This window comes from Bufo bufo, chromosome 2 (assembly GCF_905171765.1).
Source record: "Bufo bufo chromosome 2, aBufBuf1.1, whole genome shotgun sequence".
NCBI classification, from domain to species: Eukaryota; Metazoa; Chordata; class Amphibia; order Anura; family Bufonidae; genus Bufo; species Bufo bufo.
In genome coordinates, this window is record NC_053390.1 from 637,936,561 (window position 1) to 637,952,371 (window position 15,811).

General features: G+C 41.4%; 1 protein-coding gene across 4 annotated transcripts in view; it reads right to left on the bottom strand.

Moving 5' to 3' along the window:
* INPP4B (inositol polyphosphate-4-phosphatase type II B) overlaps positions 1–15,811 on the bottom strand; it is a 698,485-nt gene that overhangs the window by 304,635 nt on the left and 378,039 nt on the right. For all 4 annotated transcript variants that reach the window (XR_005776353.1, XM_040418490.1, XM_040418489.1 and 1 more), the window contains one exon: positions 2,095–2,174. Coding sequence is in view for 3 of the 4 variants with exons in the window: in XM_040418490.1 (XP_040274424.1) it covers positions 2,095–2,174 (80 nt within the window). In the remaining variant the exon portion in view is untranslated. The remainder of the gene's footprint in view (positions 1–2,094; positions 2,175–15,811) is intronic.

Genomic DNA, 15,811 nt, shown 5'->3' on the forward strand with positions numbered 1-15,811 from the left:
CTCTAGCCTTGAATGTGATTTTATGATGAACAGTTGTAGAACTGAATCTGTGAAAAACATATTAATTTGATTTAGATTTCTCATGTTTAATCACTTTGCATTTCCAAGGTACATTGTACATGTATCTTGCGGTCCGCAAAGTACGAATTACGTCCGTGTGATGTCCGTGTTGCATCCATTTTTTCTGCAGACCCATGAACAGAATATGTTCTATGCTTTGCGGAACAGACATACAGATGCACAGAGCACATGCTGTCTGCATCCGTATGTCCGTTCTGCAAAAGGTAGGATGTGCTACTTCCGTATTTTGCGGATCTGTGTTTTGCAAAATACATACAGTCGTGTTAACGCACCCTAATTGATCAAAATTCTAATGGTTTCTACCGCCAGGGACAGAACGGAGGGAGACACCAAAACACAAATCAAAATGGAGCCAGTTTCCAGTTGCTACAACAGCATCCCAAAACAGAAGTCGCTTATTTTCTCCTCTGCTCCAGTTGGTGCATCTCTATCCGCCTATAGCTGAAAAGGGGGGCATATGGTAACACATATGATAACATTTCTGCTCTACCTCAGTCACTTTTATGTTTTGCATATAACATCAAATTAAAAAAATGCATTACTTTAAGAATATGTTCACATGTGTTATATGTGCAAGTTGTCTATTATGAATTTCCATGCAGAAAATCCAATGTATACTACAGTACCAACAAAGTGGCTGACATTTAATAAAGTCTCATCCACACAATGTGGAAAATGCAATGAAATCTGCAGATAACTTGACCTGTGGTGAGAATACTAAATCTGCAGCATGTCGATTTATGCTATTGGATTCCCACCGCTCTTTGCAATCCAGTATTCATGCCATGACATCTGCAACAATATCAGCACCAATTAGTGTGCCTTTTTTTGCTGCTGCAGAAATCTGGCAGATACGCTGTGGATTCCTGTACCATGCGGGCATACACTTATGACAAACTATTTCAACATTGCTCCTTCTTTATTCTTTGGTATATTACATATACCAAATATTCACTTCCGGGATCCGTCCATTCCGCAAAAAGATAGAGCAAGTTCTTTTTTTTGGCGGAATGGAAGCACGGAATGGAACCCCACGGAAGCACTCCTTGACAGGACTTTGTTTTCCGTCTTGCATAATGGGAACCAGGCGGATCCGTTTTGATTCCCATAGACTTCTATTAGGGCGGAAAGCAAACTGAATGCCTTTTAAAGGCGTCCGTTCTGCATTCCGTCATAATGCAAGTCTATGGGCAGCAAAACGGATCCGCCCTTCCGTCTTATGGATTCCGTTATGTTCCATTATAACACTGTTATAATGGAAAGCCATAACGGACTCCATAATGCTAGTGTGAACCCACCCTTAAATAAATAAGAAAAAGTATACATATTAGGTATTGCCACATCCGTAACGATCTGCTCTATAAAAATTTCACATGACCTAGCCCCTCAGGTGAACGCTGCAAAAATAAATAAATAAAAACTGTGCAAAAACAACCAATTATTTTGGTAACCTTGCCTCATAAAGTGTAATAATAAATGATCAAAAAATCATACCAAAAATGGTACCAATGAAAACATTAACTCTTCCTGCAAAAAAAAAACAGTGCCTTGCCTCACAAAAAATAACAATAACAATATAGAGCGATTAAAAATCATATGTACCCCAAAATAGTACCAATAAAACTGTCACCTTATCGCCTAGTTTCCAAAATGGGGTCACTTTTGGGAGTTTCTACTGTAGGGGTGCATCAGGGGGGCTTCAAATGGAACATGGTGTCTAAAAACCAGTCCAGCAAAATCTGCCTTCTAAAAACCATGCGGCAGTTGCAAATTTTACAAATATTTTGGTAAATGTGGGATTTTTTCATAAATAAAGGTGAAATATATTGCCTCATGAAGTACAATGTGTCACGAGAAAACAATCTCAGAATGGCTAGGATAAATAAAAGCGTTTCAAAGTTATTACCACAAAAAGTGACATGTCATATTTGCAAAAAATGGCCTAGGCAGGAAGGTCAAAACTGGCCCGGGGTAGAAGGGGTTAAGGAAAGTCAAGGAAAAAAAGAAACCTACTTGAGGCTGAGAGACAATGGTTGCTCCTTTGCTTTCACCAGATCCTTCACTTTAAATGTGCTGCAGCCCAGGAAACTTTTCTACAGATGAAAAGAAGAAAGACATTTTTGTAACTCTCGAGTGACATTAAGAGATGAGGGTTCACTACAAAGACGATAGCTCGTTAATGAAGGTGAAATAGCCATATGTATTAATAGAACAGTATACAAATAGAACAGATGTAAGACAGATTACAGGTTGATACTTGTCTTTATCCAATCACTCATCTTCTGCTGATATTATATGACCAAAGGACCATGGTGATTTTAACTACTGCTGTTAAAATCGCCAGACGTTTAGTCTCACATGTAGTTTTTCCTTATGCACATTACCCCTTTACAAAAAAAAATCTAAATAGTAAAAGCTGTGCCTCTGGTTCCACTAGTTGGAAGGTAAGTCATATAAGTCTATATTAAACCTTGAGACATTAGTTAGGATTAGTGTTCAGCAAAGCATAATTTGGTCCGAAATTTTATCCAAATTTTCTTGCGCTTCATGATAACAAATCAGGTGGCTGCACGTGTTACAAATCAAAACTAAGTGTAGAGGAGACAAGCCTCGGTACGCGAGATCACTCATAATGCCGTGCAGCCAGCCAATCCGCAGGTAGCCATCCACTGTGATGTCTCACCCCTATAAAACCCTCATCCAGCATGGTCTCCGCCACTCTCTTGTGAACTGAGCATAAGGAGAGACGTGGCAAGCGCTCATGCACTAGGGATAGTGTTGCTGAAAATAATTAATAGAAGAATTCAATACCAATAAGATGGAATCCTTTATTACTCCAGTGCCCAACGTGCCAATCAATACCATTCAGACTGCACCCTTTAGGGAGGACCAGGTCTTAATGATGACCATCCTCATCTTTTGCTGGCTTTACTTCTTTCAAATCATCCTTCAAAGTCTCCATGTCCTAGAAAAATCAGCAAGGGCTCATGCACACGACCGTATGGCTTTTTCAGTGTTTTGCAGTCCGTTTTTTACGGATCCGTTGTTCCGTTTTTTGTTTCCGTTTTTCCGTATGCCATGTACAGTATAAAAAGACAAAAAAGGGGGGTCAGTCAGCACACCAAACCGCAGGAGCACATTGCTATGGCAGGGAAAAACATTAAAAGACAAGAACATGCAATGCGACAATTCACTGAAATATAGAGTACAAAATTGCATAATGATAACAAGTGCTACACTATAAGTGAGAGATACTTGGCAAATCGTTTTGTACAAAATTATTTGAGCCTGCCTGCCGCAGGTCAAGGCGATCTCTGTTAGACGGGTTCCTACGCTAAATTCTACCTGTTAGGTGCCATGACGGCTACCATACACTTCAGGGAGTGTAGGTTCCACAGCAGGCCCACTCCACAACACCACCAGCACCAACTGGCCACCAAGGACTGCAGTGAGAGTCCACAAACTATCTCACTCCTTTGCCAAGTATCTCTCACTTATAATGTAGCACTTGTTATCATTATGCAATTTTGTACTGTATATTTCAGTGAATTGTCGCATTGCATGTTCTTGTCTTTTAATGTTTTTCCCTGCCATAGCAATGTGCTCCTGTGGTTTGGTGTGCTGACTAACCCCCCTTTTTTGTCTTTCTTTGCAGTTTGTACTGGAGATGTGGCTGCCTCCTCAGTCATGCACTCCTGACCACCCTGTCTGCCCTTTAGGCTGATTTTAATTAGTGTTAGTACATAGTCAGGCCTGCTCCCCTTCACTCACTGAAGCCATGGCACCAGGAGTGAGATAGTTTGTGGACTCTCACTACAGTCCTTGGTGGCCAGTTGGAACCCGTCTAACAGAGATCGCCTTGACGTGCGGCAGACAGGCTCAAATAATTTGCCAAGTATCTCTCACTTATAGTGTAGCACTTGTTATCATTATGCAATTTTGTACTCTATATTTCAGTGAATTGTCGCATTGCATGTTCTTGTCTTTTAATGTACAGTATACAGTAATAACAGAAAAAATTGGGCTGGGCATAACATTTTCAATAGATGGTTGAGCAAAAACGGAACGGATACGGAAGACATATTTTTTTTATTTTTTTTATTAATTATCTTTATTACTTGAGATATAAAAACAAATTACAGTACAAAAAAGATTTTTTTTTTTCATTTTCCTTTCCCCTTATCCCCCCACCCCCCTCCCCATACCTGTGGTGCGTCGAAACAAAAAAGAAAAAAAAAAAAAAAAAGGAAACAATTATACAAACTGATCAAATCCTCCAACCGCCCCATATCTTAGTCCACTTCTCCTCAGCTTCCCTCTGTTTGTACATAATTTTCTCATAATTTTTTACCTTGTTAATTAGGTTTATCCATGTATTCATCTCTGGAATACATCGAGCAAACCAAGTCCGACTGACCAAAACTCTGGCCAACATCAGTATTCTACCTAGGAAAATCTTTTGATACTTATGGTTATTTATTTTGGAGAAATCATTAAGCACAAACACTTGTGGTTCGAGAGGAATTCGTATTTTTAATTTATAGCGGATAAAGTTGTTAATACTATTCCAGTATTTTATAAGTTCTGGGCAGGTCCAGATCATATGAAGATAATCCGCACCTGAAGTATCACATTTAGGGCAATTAGAGGTGTCTCTTAGCCCACATTTATTCATCCATAAAGGGGTAACATATAATCTATGACAAATATTAAAATGTACTAGAACATGGTTAAAGTTCTGGGATAGTGACCCTAAATTCCCAAAAATATTCTCCCACCCTTCTACTTGTATATTCGGACAATCCATCTCCCACGCTCTTTGTCCTGGTGATTGTGTATCACTAAATCGTGCCTTAAGTAATAACTTATATATATATTTGAAATCTTCAATCTAGGCAGTGTCCCCCCTACCCAATCGTTCAAAAAAGATGAACTATCTATATCCAACACTGATTTATCGTCCAAACTGGATAATGCTGAACGCAGTTGAAAATATCTAAACCATGAAACATTTTCTATATTATGTGATATCTCTATAAATGACTTAATCTCTCTATCCTTTACTACCTGTGAAATATACAAGATTTTATTTTTTTGCCAGAATGTGTCAGCTGCAATATCATCTAACCTTTGTAAGTGCAGATTATGCCAAAGAGGCCTGAATGTAAGTGAGCCCTTTACCTTCAACCATGTCCTAGTAGTAGCCCACACTTTCAGGAGTAATTTTATAGTCTCTCTATAGCCCTGCTCATAGCTCCTCAATAGCCCAGATTCCAGAAGAGTGAATATATTACTATGAGCGTGGCTACCCAATATTTTCCCTAGAAGTGCACTATTTTCTGATTCATAGCACATCAATAACTGAGTAGCAATAAAATAACCTTTAAAGTAAGGGAGATTTAAACCCCTGCACTCCAGTGATTTATACAAATGTTCTAACTTTATTTGCACTCGTTTTCTTCCCCATATTAAATCATTAATTATTCTTTCCATAAGTTTAAAGTATTTGTCTTGTATCCAAATAGGTGTATTCCTAAGCACATAAAGAAGTTGTGGTAGAATCACCATTTTGACCAATGAAACTCGGTCAGCTCTAGACAGGGGAAGTCTCAACCAGATCCCTATTTTGGCTCTAATCCTTGTCACCATGGGGATCAGATTAAGTTGTAAAAAATTTTGAACCCTGGGTGAAATAATCAAACCCAAATACTGAAAAGAATCAACGATATCCAACTGCGTCACAAGAACCTCTTTCTGTGGCAGGGGGTCTATTGGCATCAAACTGGTCTTAGACCAGTTTATAAGAAAACCGGACACCTCACCAAATGACTTAACCATTTGAATAATTCTGGGGAGAGTTGTTTCCGTATGGTCTATAAAAAAAAGAACATCATCCGCGTATAAGGAAATACGGTCCTGCACCCCTAGCGTACCAAATCCCTTAACTTGATCATCCTGCCTAATGGCCAGCGCAAGAGGTTCAGTATAAATGTCAAATAACAATGGGGATAATGGGCAGCCCTGACGGGTCCCTCTATTTAAATCAAAGGGATACGGAAGACATATGGATGCATTTCAGTATGTGTTCGGTTTTTTTTGCGGACCCATTGACTTGAATGGAGCCAAGCACTGTGGTTTGCGGAGAAGAATAGGACATGTTCTATTTTTTCACGGTACAGAAATACTGAAATACTGAAACGGAATGCACACGGAGACACTTCAGTCTTTTTGCTGAACCATTGAAATGAATGGTTCAGCATATATAAAGCATACTGAACTAAAAAAAACGGCCAGTATACTGAACGCAAAATTGATTTGGGGATACAGAGCAGAGAAGAAACTACCAGGGACTCTCCACATGGAGAGTTATTTATTAGAAAGTCCTTTAGGCTCCCTCATGATTTTTTAGGTATACACTGCGTGCAGAATTATTAGGCAAATGAGTATTTTGACCACATCATCCTCTTTATGCATGTTGTCTTACTCCAAGCTGTATAGGCTCGAAAGCCTACTACCAATTAAGCATATTAGGTGATGTGCATCTCTGTAATGAGAAGGGGTGTGGTCTAATGACATCAACACCCTATATTAGGTGTGCATAATTATTAGAGCAAATATTGAAAAGGGACATTACAAGGGCAAAAATAATAAAAGTTTATTTGTGCTACAGGGATGGGGGTGAATGCCTACATTAATCATGAGACATAGTGACAAATCCGTCTAACCAGCTAATACAAGCAAAATGTAATTGATCAGGATCCAGCCAGACCAGGGTAAATGGAGGATCACTGTGTTGTAGTTAGCAGACAGACGGACTAATATGTTAAAAATTATGTATATAAATCCGCCGCATAGAAACCAATAGTAGTCCACTGTGATTCATAGGAAATATCACTCAGTGGTAACCTATGCTGACGGACTAGAGGCAAAGTGGTATGGTCCCTAAGTTGGTTCCATCAGGACCCCACCACATACAGCGCACATCTGCCACTAACCAGGAACGGTGGTATCACTGGGCAGTGAGGGATAGTATGAGGAGTAGTTATGTATAATAACGTATCTCCGAATAACTATCTCCGATGTGGAAGTCTATCATCACAGGTGAGAGGCTGTTGCTGCCACGGTACATGCAGCAAACAGCCTACCCGTGCAGACTGAGATGTTGCCGTCGGGGTATATGCAGCAAACAGCCCGCCCGTATGTGTAGAACTACGGCTCAACGCGTTTCCATGCACTTCATCAGTGCATTTCTTCAGGAGCCAGCGTATCTATAACACATTCGCCTGCCTGAGCCGATACCCTAGTGTGGGAAACGGCAAATCATATAAGGCTAATTATAGAGTACCCCCGAGTCTTAGTATAGATCTCGGTGCACTGTTTTTAACAAACAAAGTCTCGGCATTATAATGGCCATTATAATGCCGAGACTTTGTTTGTTAAAAACAGTGCACCGAGATCTATACTAAGACTCGGGGGTACTCTATAATTAGCCTTATATGATTTGCCGTTTCCCACACTAGGGTATCGGCTCAGGAAGGCGAATGTGTTATAGATACGCTGGCTCCTGAAGAAATGCACTGATGAAGTGCATGGAAACGCGTTGAGCCGTAGTTCTACACATACGGGCGGGCTGTTTGCTGCATATACCCCGACGGCAACAGCTCCGAGCCGTAGTTCAGTCTGCACGGGTAGGCTGTTTGCTGCATGTACCGTGGCAGCAACAGCCTCTCACCTGTGATGATAGACTTCCACATCGGAGATAGTTATTCGGAGATACGTTATTATACATAACTACTCCTCATACTATCCCTCACTGCCCAGTGATACCACCGTTCCTGGTTAGTGGCAGATGTGCGCTGTATGTGGTGGGGTCCTGATGGAACCAACTTAGGGACCATACCACTTTGCCTCTAGTCCGTCAGCATAGGTTACCACTGAGTGATATTTCCTATGAATCACAGTGGACTACTATTGGTTTCTATGCGGCGGATTTATATACATAATTTTTAACATATTAGTCCGTCTGTCTGCTAACTACAACACAGTGATCCTCCATTTACCCTGGTCTGGCTGGATCCTGATCAATTACATTTTGCTTGTATTAGCTGGTTAGACGGATTTGTCACTATGTCTCATGATTAATGTAGGCATTCACCCCCATCCCTGTAGCACAAATAAACTTTTATTATTTTTGCCCTTGTAATGTCCCTTTTCAATATTTGCTCTATCTGAATACTAGGGACGTGTACCTTTCATACATAGTTATATCATTTATTTTCGTGCATAATTATTAGGCAACTTCCTTTCCTTTGGCAAAATGGGGCAAAAGAAGGACTTGACAGGCTCAGAAAAGTAAAAAATAGTGAGATATCTTGCAGAGGGATGCAGCACTCTTAAAATTGCAAAGCTTCTGAAGCGTGATCATCGAACAATCAAGCGTTTCATTCAAAATAGTCAACAGGGTCGCAAGAAGCATATGGAAAAACCAAGGCGCAAAATAACTGCCCATGAACTGAGAAAAGTCAAGCGTGCAGCTGCCAAGATGCCACTTGCCACCAGTTTGGCCATATTTCAGAGCTGCAACATCACTGGAGTGCCCAAAAGCACAAGGTGTGCAATACTCAGAGACATGGCCAAGGTAAGAAAGGCTGAAAGATGACCACCACTGAACAAGACACACAAGCTGAAACGTCAAGACTGGGCCAAGAAATATCTCAAGACTGATTTTTCTAAGGTTTTATGGACTGATGAAATGAGAGTGAGTCTTGATGGGCCAGATGGATGGGCCCGTGGCTGGATTGGTAAAGGGCAGAGAGCTCCAGTCCGACTCAGACGCCAGCAAGGTGGAGGTGGAGTACTGGTTTGGGCTGGTATCATCAAAGAGGAGCTTGTGGGGCCTTTTTGGGTTGAGGATGGAGTCAAGCTCAACTCCCAGTCCTACTGCCAGTTTCTGGAAGACACCTTCAAGCAGTGGTACAGGAAGAAGTCTGCATCCTTCAAGAAAAACATGATTTTCATGCAGGACAATGCTCCATCACACGCGTCCAAGTACTCCACAGCGTGGCTGGCAAGAAAGGGTATAAAAGAAGAAAATCTAATGACATGGCCTCCTTGTTCAAGGTGGTTTTCCGAGACTTACAGTATCTCGCAAAAGTGAGTGCACCCCTCACAATTTTGTATATATTTTATGATATCTTTTTATTGGACAACACTGAAGATATGACACTTTGATACAATGTAAAGTAGTCAGTGTACAGCTTGTACTTGTGTGTAAATTTGGTGTGCCCTCAAAAAAACCTCAATTGTGCCCAAAGTGTCAATATTTTGTGTAGCCACCATTATTTTTTAGCATTGCCTTAACGCTCTTGGGCATAGAGTTCACTACAGCTTCACAGGTTGTCACTGGAATCCTCCTTCACTCCTCCATGATGACATGGTTTTTAGAGACCTTGCGCTCCTCCACCTTCAGTTTGAAAATGCCCCACAGATGCTCAATAGGGTTTAGGTCTGGAGACATGCTTGGCTAGTCCAGCATCTTTACCCTCATTTTCTTTAGCAAGGCAGTGGTCATCTTGGAGGTGTGTTTGGGGTCGTTGTTATGTTGAAATACTGCCCTGCGGCCCAGTTTCTGAAGGGAAGGGATCATGCTCTGCTTCAGTATGTCACAGTACATGTTGGCATTCATGGTTCCCTCAATGAACTGTAGCTCCCCACTCATGCAGCCCCACTGCAGCCGCACCGCTAGGCTTGACTTAAGGCAAGACACACTTTTCTTTGTACTCCTCATCTGGTTGCTGCCACACACGCGTGACACCATCTGAACCAAATAAGTTTATCATGGTCTCATCAGACCTCAGGATATGGTACTAGTAATCCATGTCCTTAGTCTTGTCTTCAGCAAACTGTTTGCAGGCTTTCTTGTGTATCATCTTTAGAAGAGGCTTCTGGGATGACAGCCATACAGACCAATTTGATGCAGCGTGCAGCGCATGGTCTGAGTATGACAGGCTGACCCCCACCCCTTTAACTTCTACAGCAGTGCTGGCAGCACTCATACGTCTATTTTGAAAAGACAACCTCTTGATATGCATTCATCGGTTTTATGGCATAGCCGCTGCTCAGCTCCATAGAATTGAATGAGGCTGAGCTGCGATGCCAAGCACAGCCGCTATTCAATGTATGGCGCTGTGCTTGGTGAGCACAGAGAAGACTGTGGCACTCACAGGAGTGCCTTCGCAAACAGCCGATCCCTAGAACACATTTATCATCCAACCATCCGACACTGTGATAAATCTGGTCCAGGTCTAAACAGACTGTCTAAGACTATGCTATCTTTACGATTAGTAAATCCACTGACTTTAATGGGTCCGTGGTCTGCATTTTGTGACCAAGTACAGGGCATGTTGTATCTTTTTGCAAAACAGACATACAAATGCAGAAAGCACACAGATCATCTTTGTACTTTCCGCATCGGTATGTCCATTTAGCAGAAATATAGAATATGCTTGTAAAATGCGAATCACAGACTCCCTGAAGTCAATGAAGAAAGGAAATACAGCACCTGGAGGATGTTGTTTCATAAAAACAGACCTAGTCCTTGCTCAAGACATACAAGACTGAATAAAACATTCCCCTTATAAACTACCAGGGGCATCACATCTACGCTTGTTTGTACTAGAGAAGCTTGGTGAGCGTGCACACTACATGCAGTCTTTTTACATATCCCCCCATTGAGTCTGAAAACCCATTGAGTTTAATGGAGGTCCAAGATTCAGAGGCACGTTTGAATAAAATAGCTTCAGTATTTGGAGGCTATAGTAGCACATTCAATCAGAAATTGCCTCCAACAGAAATGTTAACTCCTGGAAATGTGAAACGCCTGGAAAGTTTGCTTGCAAAAGAATTGAAGACATGGATAATCAATGGATTAGGGTTGAAAAAAGGTCCCTACTTTTTGATACCATGGAGATTTTTTGAAACAATAGAACAGCATACTTTCGGATTGTTTGCTGAGAATAATGTCACTGATTATTCAGGAAGAACAAAATGTACTGAATTATACTCAAAAGCAAATTAAGGAGACGCAAGATTCACTGTCAGATTATGCACAGAATGAAGACTTTAAGGCTTATTGCACACGAACATGTGCGCTCTGTGACCGTATTGCCGACCGCATTTGCGGATCCGCAGTACACGGGCACTGTTCCGTGTGCATTCACTTCAATGGGTCCGCAAATCCAGAGATGCGGAATGGTGCTGAACGGAAGTACAGGACGGAACCCTATGGAGTGCTTCCGTGGGGTTTCGTCCCGTACTTCCCTTCGGCAAAAAGATAGATCATGTCGATCAAGAGGAGAAGGTGAGTTAATTATATATTTTTTTTAACCCTCAATTGACCACCTACTAAGCATTCTGTATTAAAGAATGCTATTATTTTCCCTTATAACCATGTTATAAGGGAAAATAATAACATCTACACAACACCGAACCCAAACCTGAACTTCAGTGAAGAAGTTCGGGTCTGGGTACCACAGTCAGTTTTTTTTATAAAAACTGAACAACGGAACGCAATCGCAGTCAAAACTGACTGCAATTGGGTACCTACTCCCGCGGGTTTGCCGCAGTACACCCGGGACGCATCCTGAACAAATCTGTCACGCCCGTGTGAACTCAGACTAAATGATGCGGCGTCAATACTGATCCTACTCATTATGTACAGGAATGCCTAAAAAAATTATTATTGGAGGGTATAGTTCTGGGGGTCATTAATGAGAGAATGGCAGAATATCCACTCCCTCCCCAAAGTGCATAAGAGGAAGTTTCCTCCCCCCTTTAGGCCTATAGTGGCTCCTTGTGCGAAAAATTGGGCATGTGGGTAGATCAACAGTTACAACCACTTGTGATTAAAATTCCCAGCTACTTACATGACACAAAGCATGTCTTGAAAAATGGTCAGACACATAAAGTTGGGCTACTTGCAATGTAATGTGGCTATATTCTTCTACATGCCCAAGGTTTGTCAGCACTTGGTGAACATCTTAGACTCTACAGGAGATATACTGCTCAATTACAAGAGTTTATCTTGATGTCTGTTAAATTTTTGTAAAAAAAAAACAATGTTTTATGTTGAACAAAGTATTTTCTTTCAGGTTCGTGGGGCATCTATGGGGGCTCGCTTCTCCTCTTCTTCTGCTAATACACTGCCTGTCCCAAAAAAAAGTAAACAATGGATTTAACTAAGCAAATAGTTATGAGCCTCGTATTGGATAATTACTGCATTGGCGATTATCTTTCAGCTGGCAATAAAGTTATTTAACCCCAACTGGTGCAATGAGTTGCTTCTCATTCCTTAAACAACCATGTCGAAAGACACATCTCGTGGTCGTGGAAAAGATGTTAGTCTGTTTGAGAAGAGTCAAATTATTGGCATGCATCAAGCAGAGAAAACATCTAAGGAGATTTCAGAACCTACTAAAATTGGGTTAAGAACTGTCCAATGCATTATTAAAAACTGGAAGGATAGTGGGGACCCATCATATTCAAGGAAGAAATGTGGCGGGAAAATGAATGATCGTGATCAGCGATCACTTAAACATTTGGTGAAATCAAATCGAAGAAAAACAACAGTAGAACTCAGGGCTATGTATAATAGTGAAAGAGCACTTCCACATGCACAATGAGAAGGGAACTCAAGGGATTGGGACTGAACAGCTGTGTAGCCGTAAAAAAAAACACTAATCAGTGAGGCAAACCAGAAAAAGAAGGTCATGGGGTCTGATGAGTCCAGATTTACCCTGTTCCAGAGTGATGGGCGCATCAGGGTAAGAAGAGAGGCAGATGAAGTGATGCACCCATCATGCCTAGTGCCTACTGTACAAGCCTGTGTGGGCAGTGCTATGATCTGGGGTTGCTCCAGTTGGACAGGTCTAGGTTCAGCAACAGTATGTGCTCCAAGAATGAGGTCAGCTGACTACCTGAACATACTGAATTACCAGGTTATTTCATCAATGGATTTTTTCTTCCCTGATGGCACGGGCATATTCCAAGATGACAATGCCAGGATTCATCGGGCTCAAATTGTGAAAGAGTGGTTCAGGGAGCATGAGACATTATTTTCACACATGGATTGGCCACCACAGAGTCCAGACCTTAACCCCATTGAGAATCTTTGGGATGTGCTGGAGAAGGCTTTGCGCAGCAGTCAGACTCTACCATCATCAGTGCAAGATCTTGGTAAAAAAATTAATGTAACACTGGATGGAAATAAATCTTGTGACATTGCAGAAGCTTATCAAAACAATGCCACAGCGAATGCGTGCCGTAATCAAAGCTAAAGGCTTTTTTTTTGGACAGGCAGTGTATATACATAAGCATGTGGGAGATGCAGGTCGTTCTATCAGACTCCAACCCATTTTTGTCATCAATAATCTGGCATGGACGCTTTACTGATGACTTGTTGTTGATTTGGGAGGGTAGTCATTCTGATTTTTTGGATTTTGTTCAGTACATCAATAGGAATGACATAAATCTGAGCTTTACACATCATTTTGACTATATCATCATGCCATTCCTGGATGTAGTGCTCTCCCAGGAGAATGGTAAAGTCATTAGTATGCCATTTAGAAAAAGCACAGCCGGTAACTCCATCTTGGCAGCTAGTTCGTATCACCCTCAACATGTAATTAATAATATACCATATGGAGAGTTTGTTCGCATCAGACGTAACTGCATACACGATGACACGTATAATGAAGAAAAAGATAAGGTGCTCGCTCGTCTCAGACAAAGAGGTTATTCTGACTTTACCCTAAAGAAGGCTTCTTGAAAAGGGCAGAATCATACCCAAGTTTCTTTGTTGGTTGAATCAAAATATACTACCAAAAAGGAAAAATCTGAGCAACCAATTACTTTTGTAACTACAGTACCTACAGTAGACAATATTACCAAATAGTAAATATTATACATAAATATTTACCAGTTCAAATAGAAGACAAAGTACTTGGACACTCTATAAAAAGGGGTGTCAGCTTCGTACTGAGATGGGCACAGACATTGGGTGATGTTGTTTCTCCGAGTCAGTTTTCCCCTGGGAATGTACATCAAAGGACTTTATTGTCTTTTTCTGGTTGAGATCGGAAATTCAAGGCATGCAGGTAAGCTAGGGTTAATAGTTGTTTTTAAGCCTGTACCACTATGCAAGAGTTTAAAATTAGGGCGGACATAAATTGCAATACCACACGTGACTTATTTGGCAACTTGCAATATGTGGGGCAGGTGGCTTGAGGTGCGCATAAGGTGCCATATTTCTGCTGCGACTAATAAGGTAAATGTTTCTTCCCTCACTAAACATTTTACAGAAGTGCATAAGGGAGATTTGTGGCGTTCCACATTTCGGGAATAGAACGTGTCTTTTCTCCGTTGATAGGTGGCGATTATACAAGGAAACTTATGAACAGAGAAATTGGATCTTAGTGTTACAAAGTGCCCAAAGGGTGTGAACAAGCGCCAAGATGTGATGTAGTTTTGTTAAAACATTGAGCTGCAATTGCTAAAATATTTCTTATTCTAGTATTGTTTGCTACATATGGAGGATAGGATTCTGTTCAACATTTTTGCTCTATCCTAGTTGTGATCATGTGATGCCGCTAGCGGGGCTGGCATTTTATAAAAGGAATGCTTTATTCAGTCTTGTATGTCATGAGTATGCTGACACCCTGTACATGTTCCACTGTATGGTGTCTATGGCTGACCATATTACAGAAGGGAAGATACTTCCTAAAATATTTAATGCCTTAGGATGCTATTATTTTTCCTATGGAATTCAGGATCCAAAACCTTCTGCAAATGAAATCAGCATGTGTGTATGAGCCCTACGTGACCAACTCCCTCTGAGGGCAATGTCTGAGCACACCCCTCGTTCTTCAGATGATACCTCTGATGGTGAGGAGAGACTTTCCCGAGGGGAGTACCAAGTGCTGCCTCAAAGGGGAACTGGAATACGAGGGAATCGGGATAGGAGTGTGAACCCACTGGACTGAGCTCCAGGTGACACAATACACCCAGTGGATGCTGGAAGGCCAGAGGCTGATCAGATGGAAGCATAGCCAGGGTAAGGAAGGCAGAAGTCAGGGCAGTCGGCATTCAGGCAAAGTCTGTAAACGTAGATAAGGGTCAGGGTAGGCGGTAATCAGGCAAAGTCCATAATATGTAATCCAAAGTCCAGTACACAGAATGACAAGAACCAACAGAACACCTTAGTTCAAACAGGATACTAGACTAGCTAGGAACCTAAGGGTATTTTCACTCTAGCGTTTTGGTGGATCCGGCAGGGTCCAGCAAAAACGCTTCCTTTACTGATAATACAACCATCTGCATCCGTTATGAACGGATCCGGTTGTAATATCTTTAACATATCTTTAGAAATTGCCAAGACGGATCCGTCATTATTTCCATTGAAAGTCAATGGGGGATGGATCAGTTTTCTATTGTGGCAGAGAAAACGGATTCGTCCCCATTGACTTGCGGATCCTAGGACGGAAACCAAATACATGTTGTGGTTTGCTCTCCGGTCTGGGAACACAACTAAACAGAACTGAATGCATTTCGGTTGACAATGACTAGGGACAAAACTGAAGCGTTTTTTTTTTCTGGTATTGAACCCCCATGACGCGACTTAATACTGTAAAACTTAAACGCTAGTGTGAAAGTACCCTAAGTTGTTCAGGCGCCT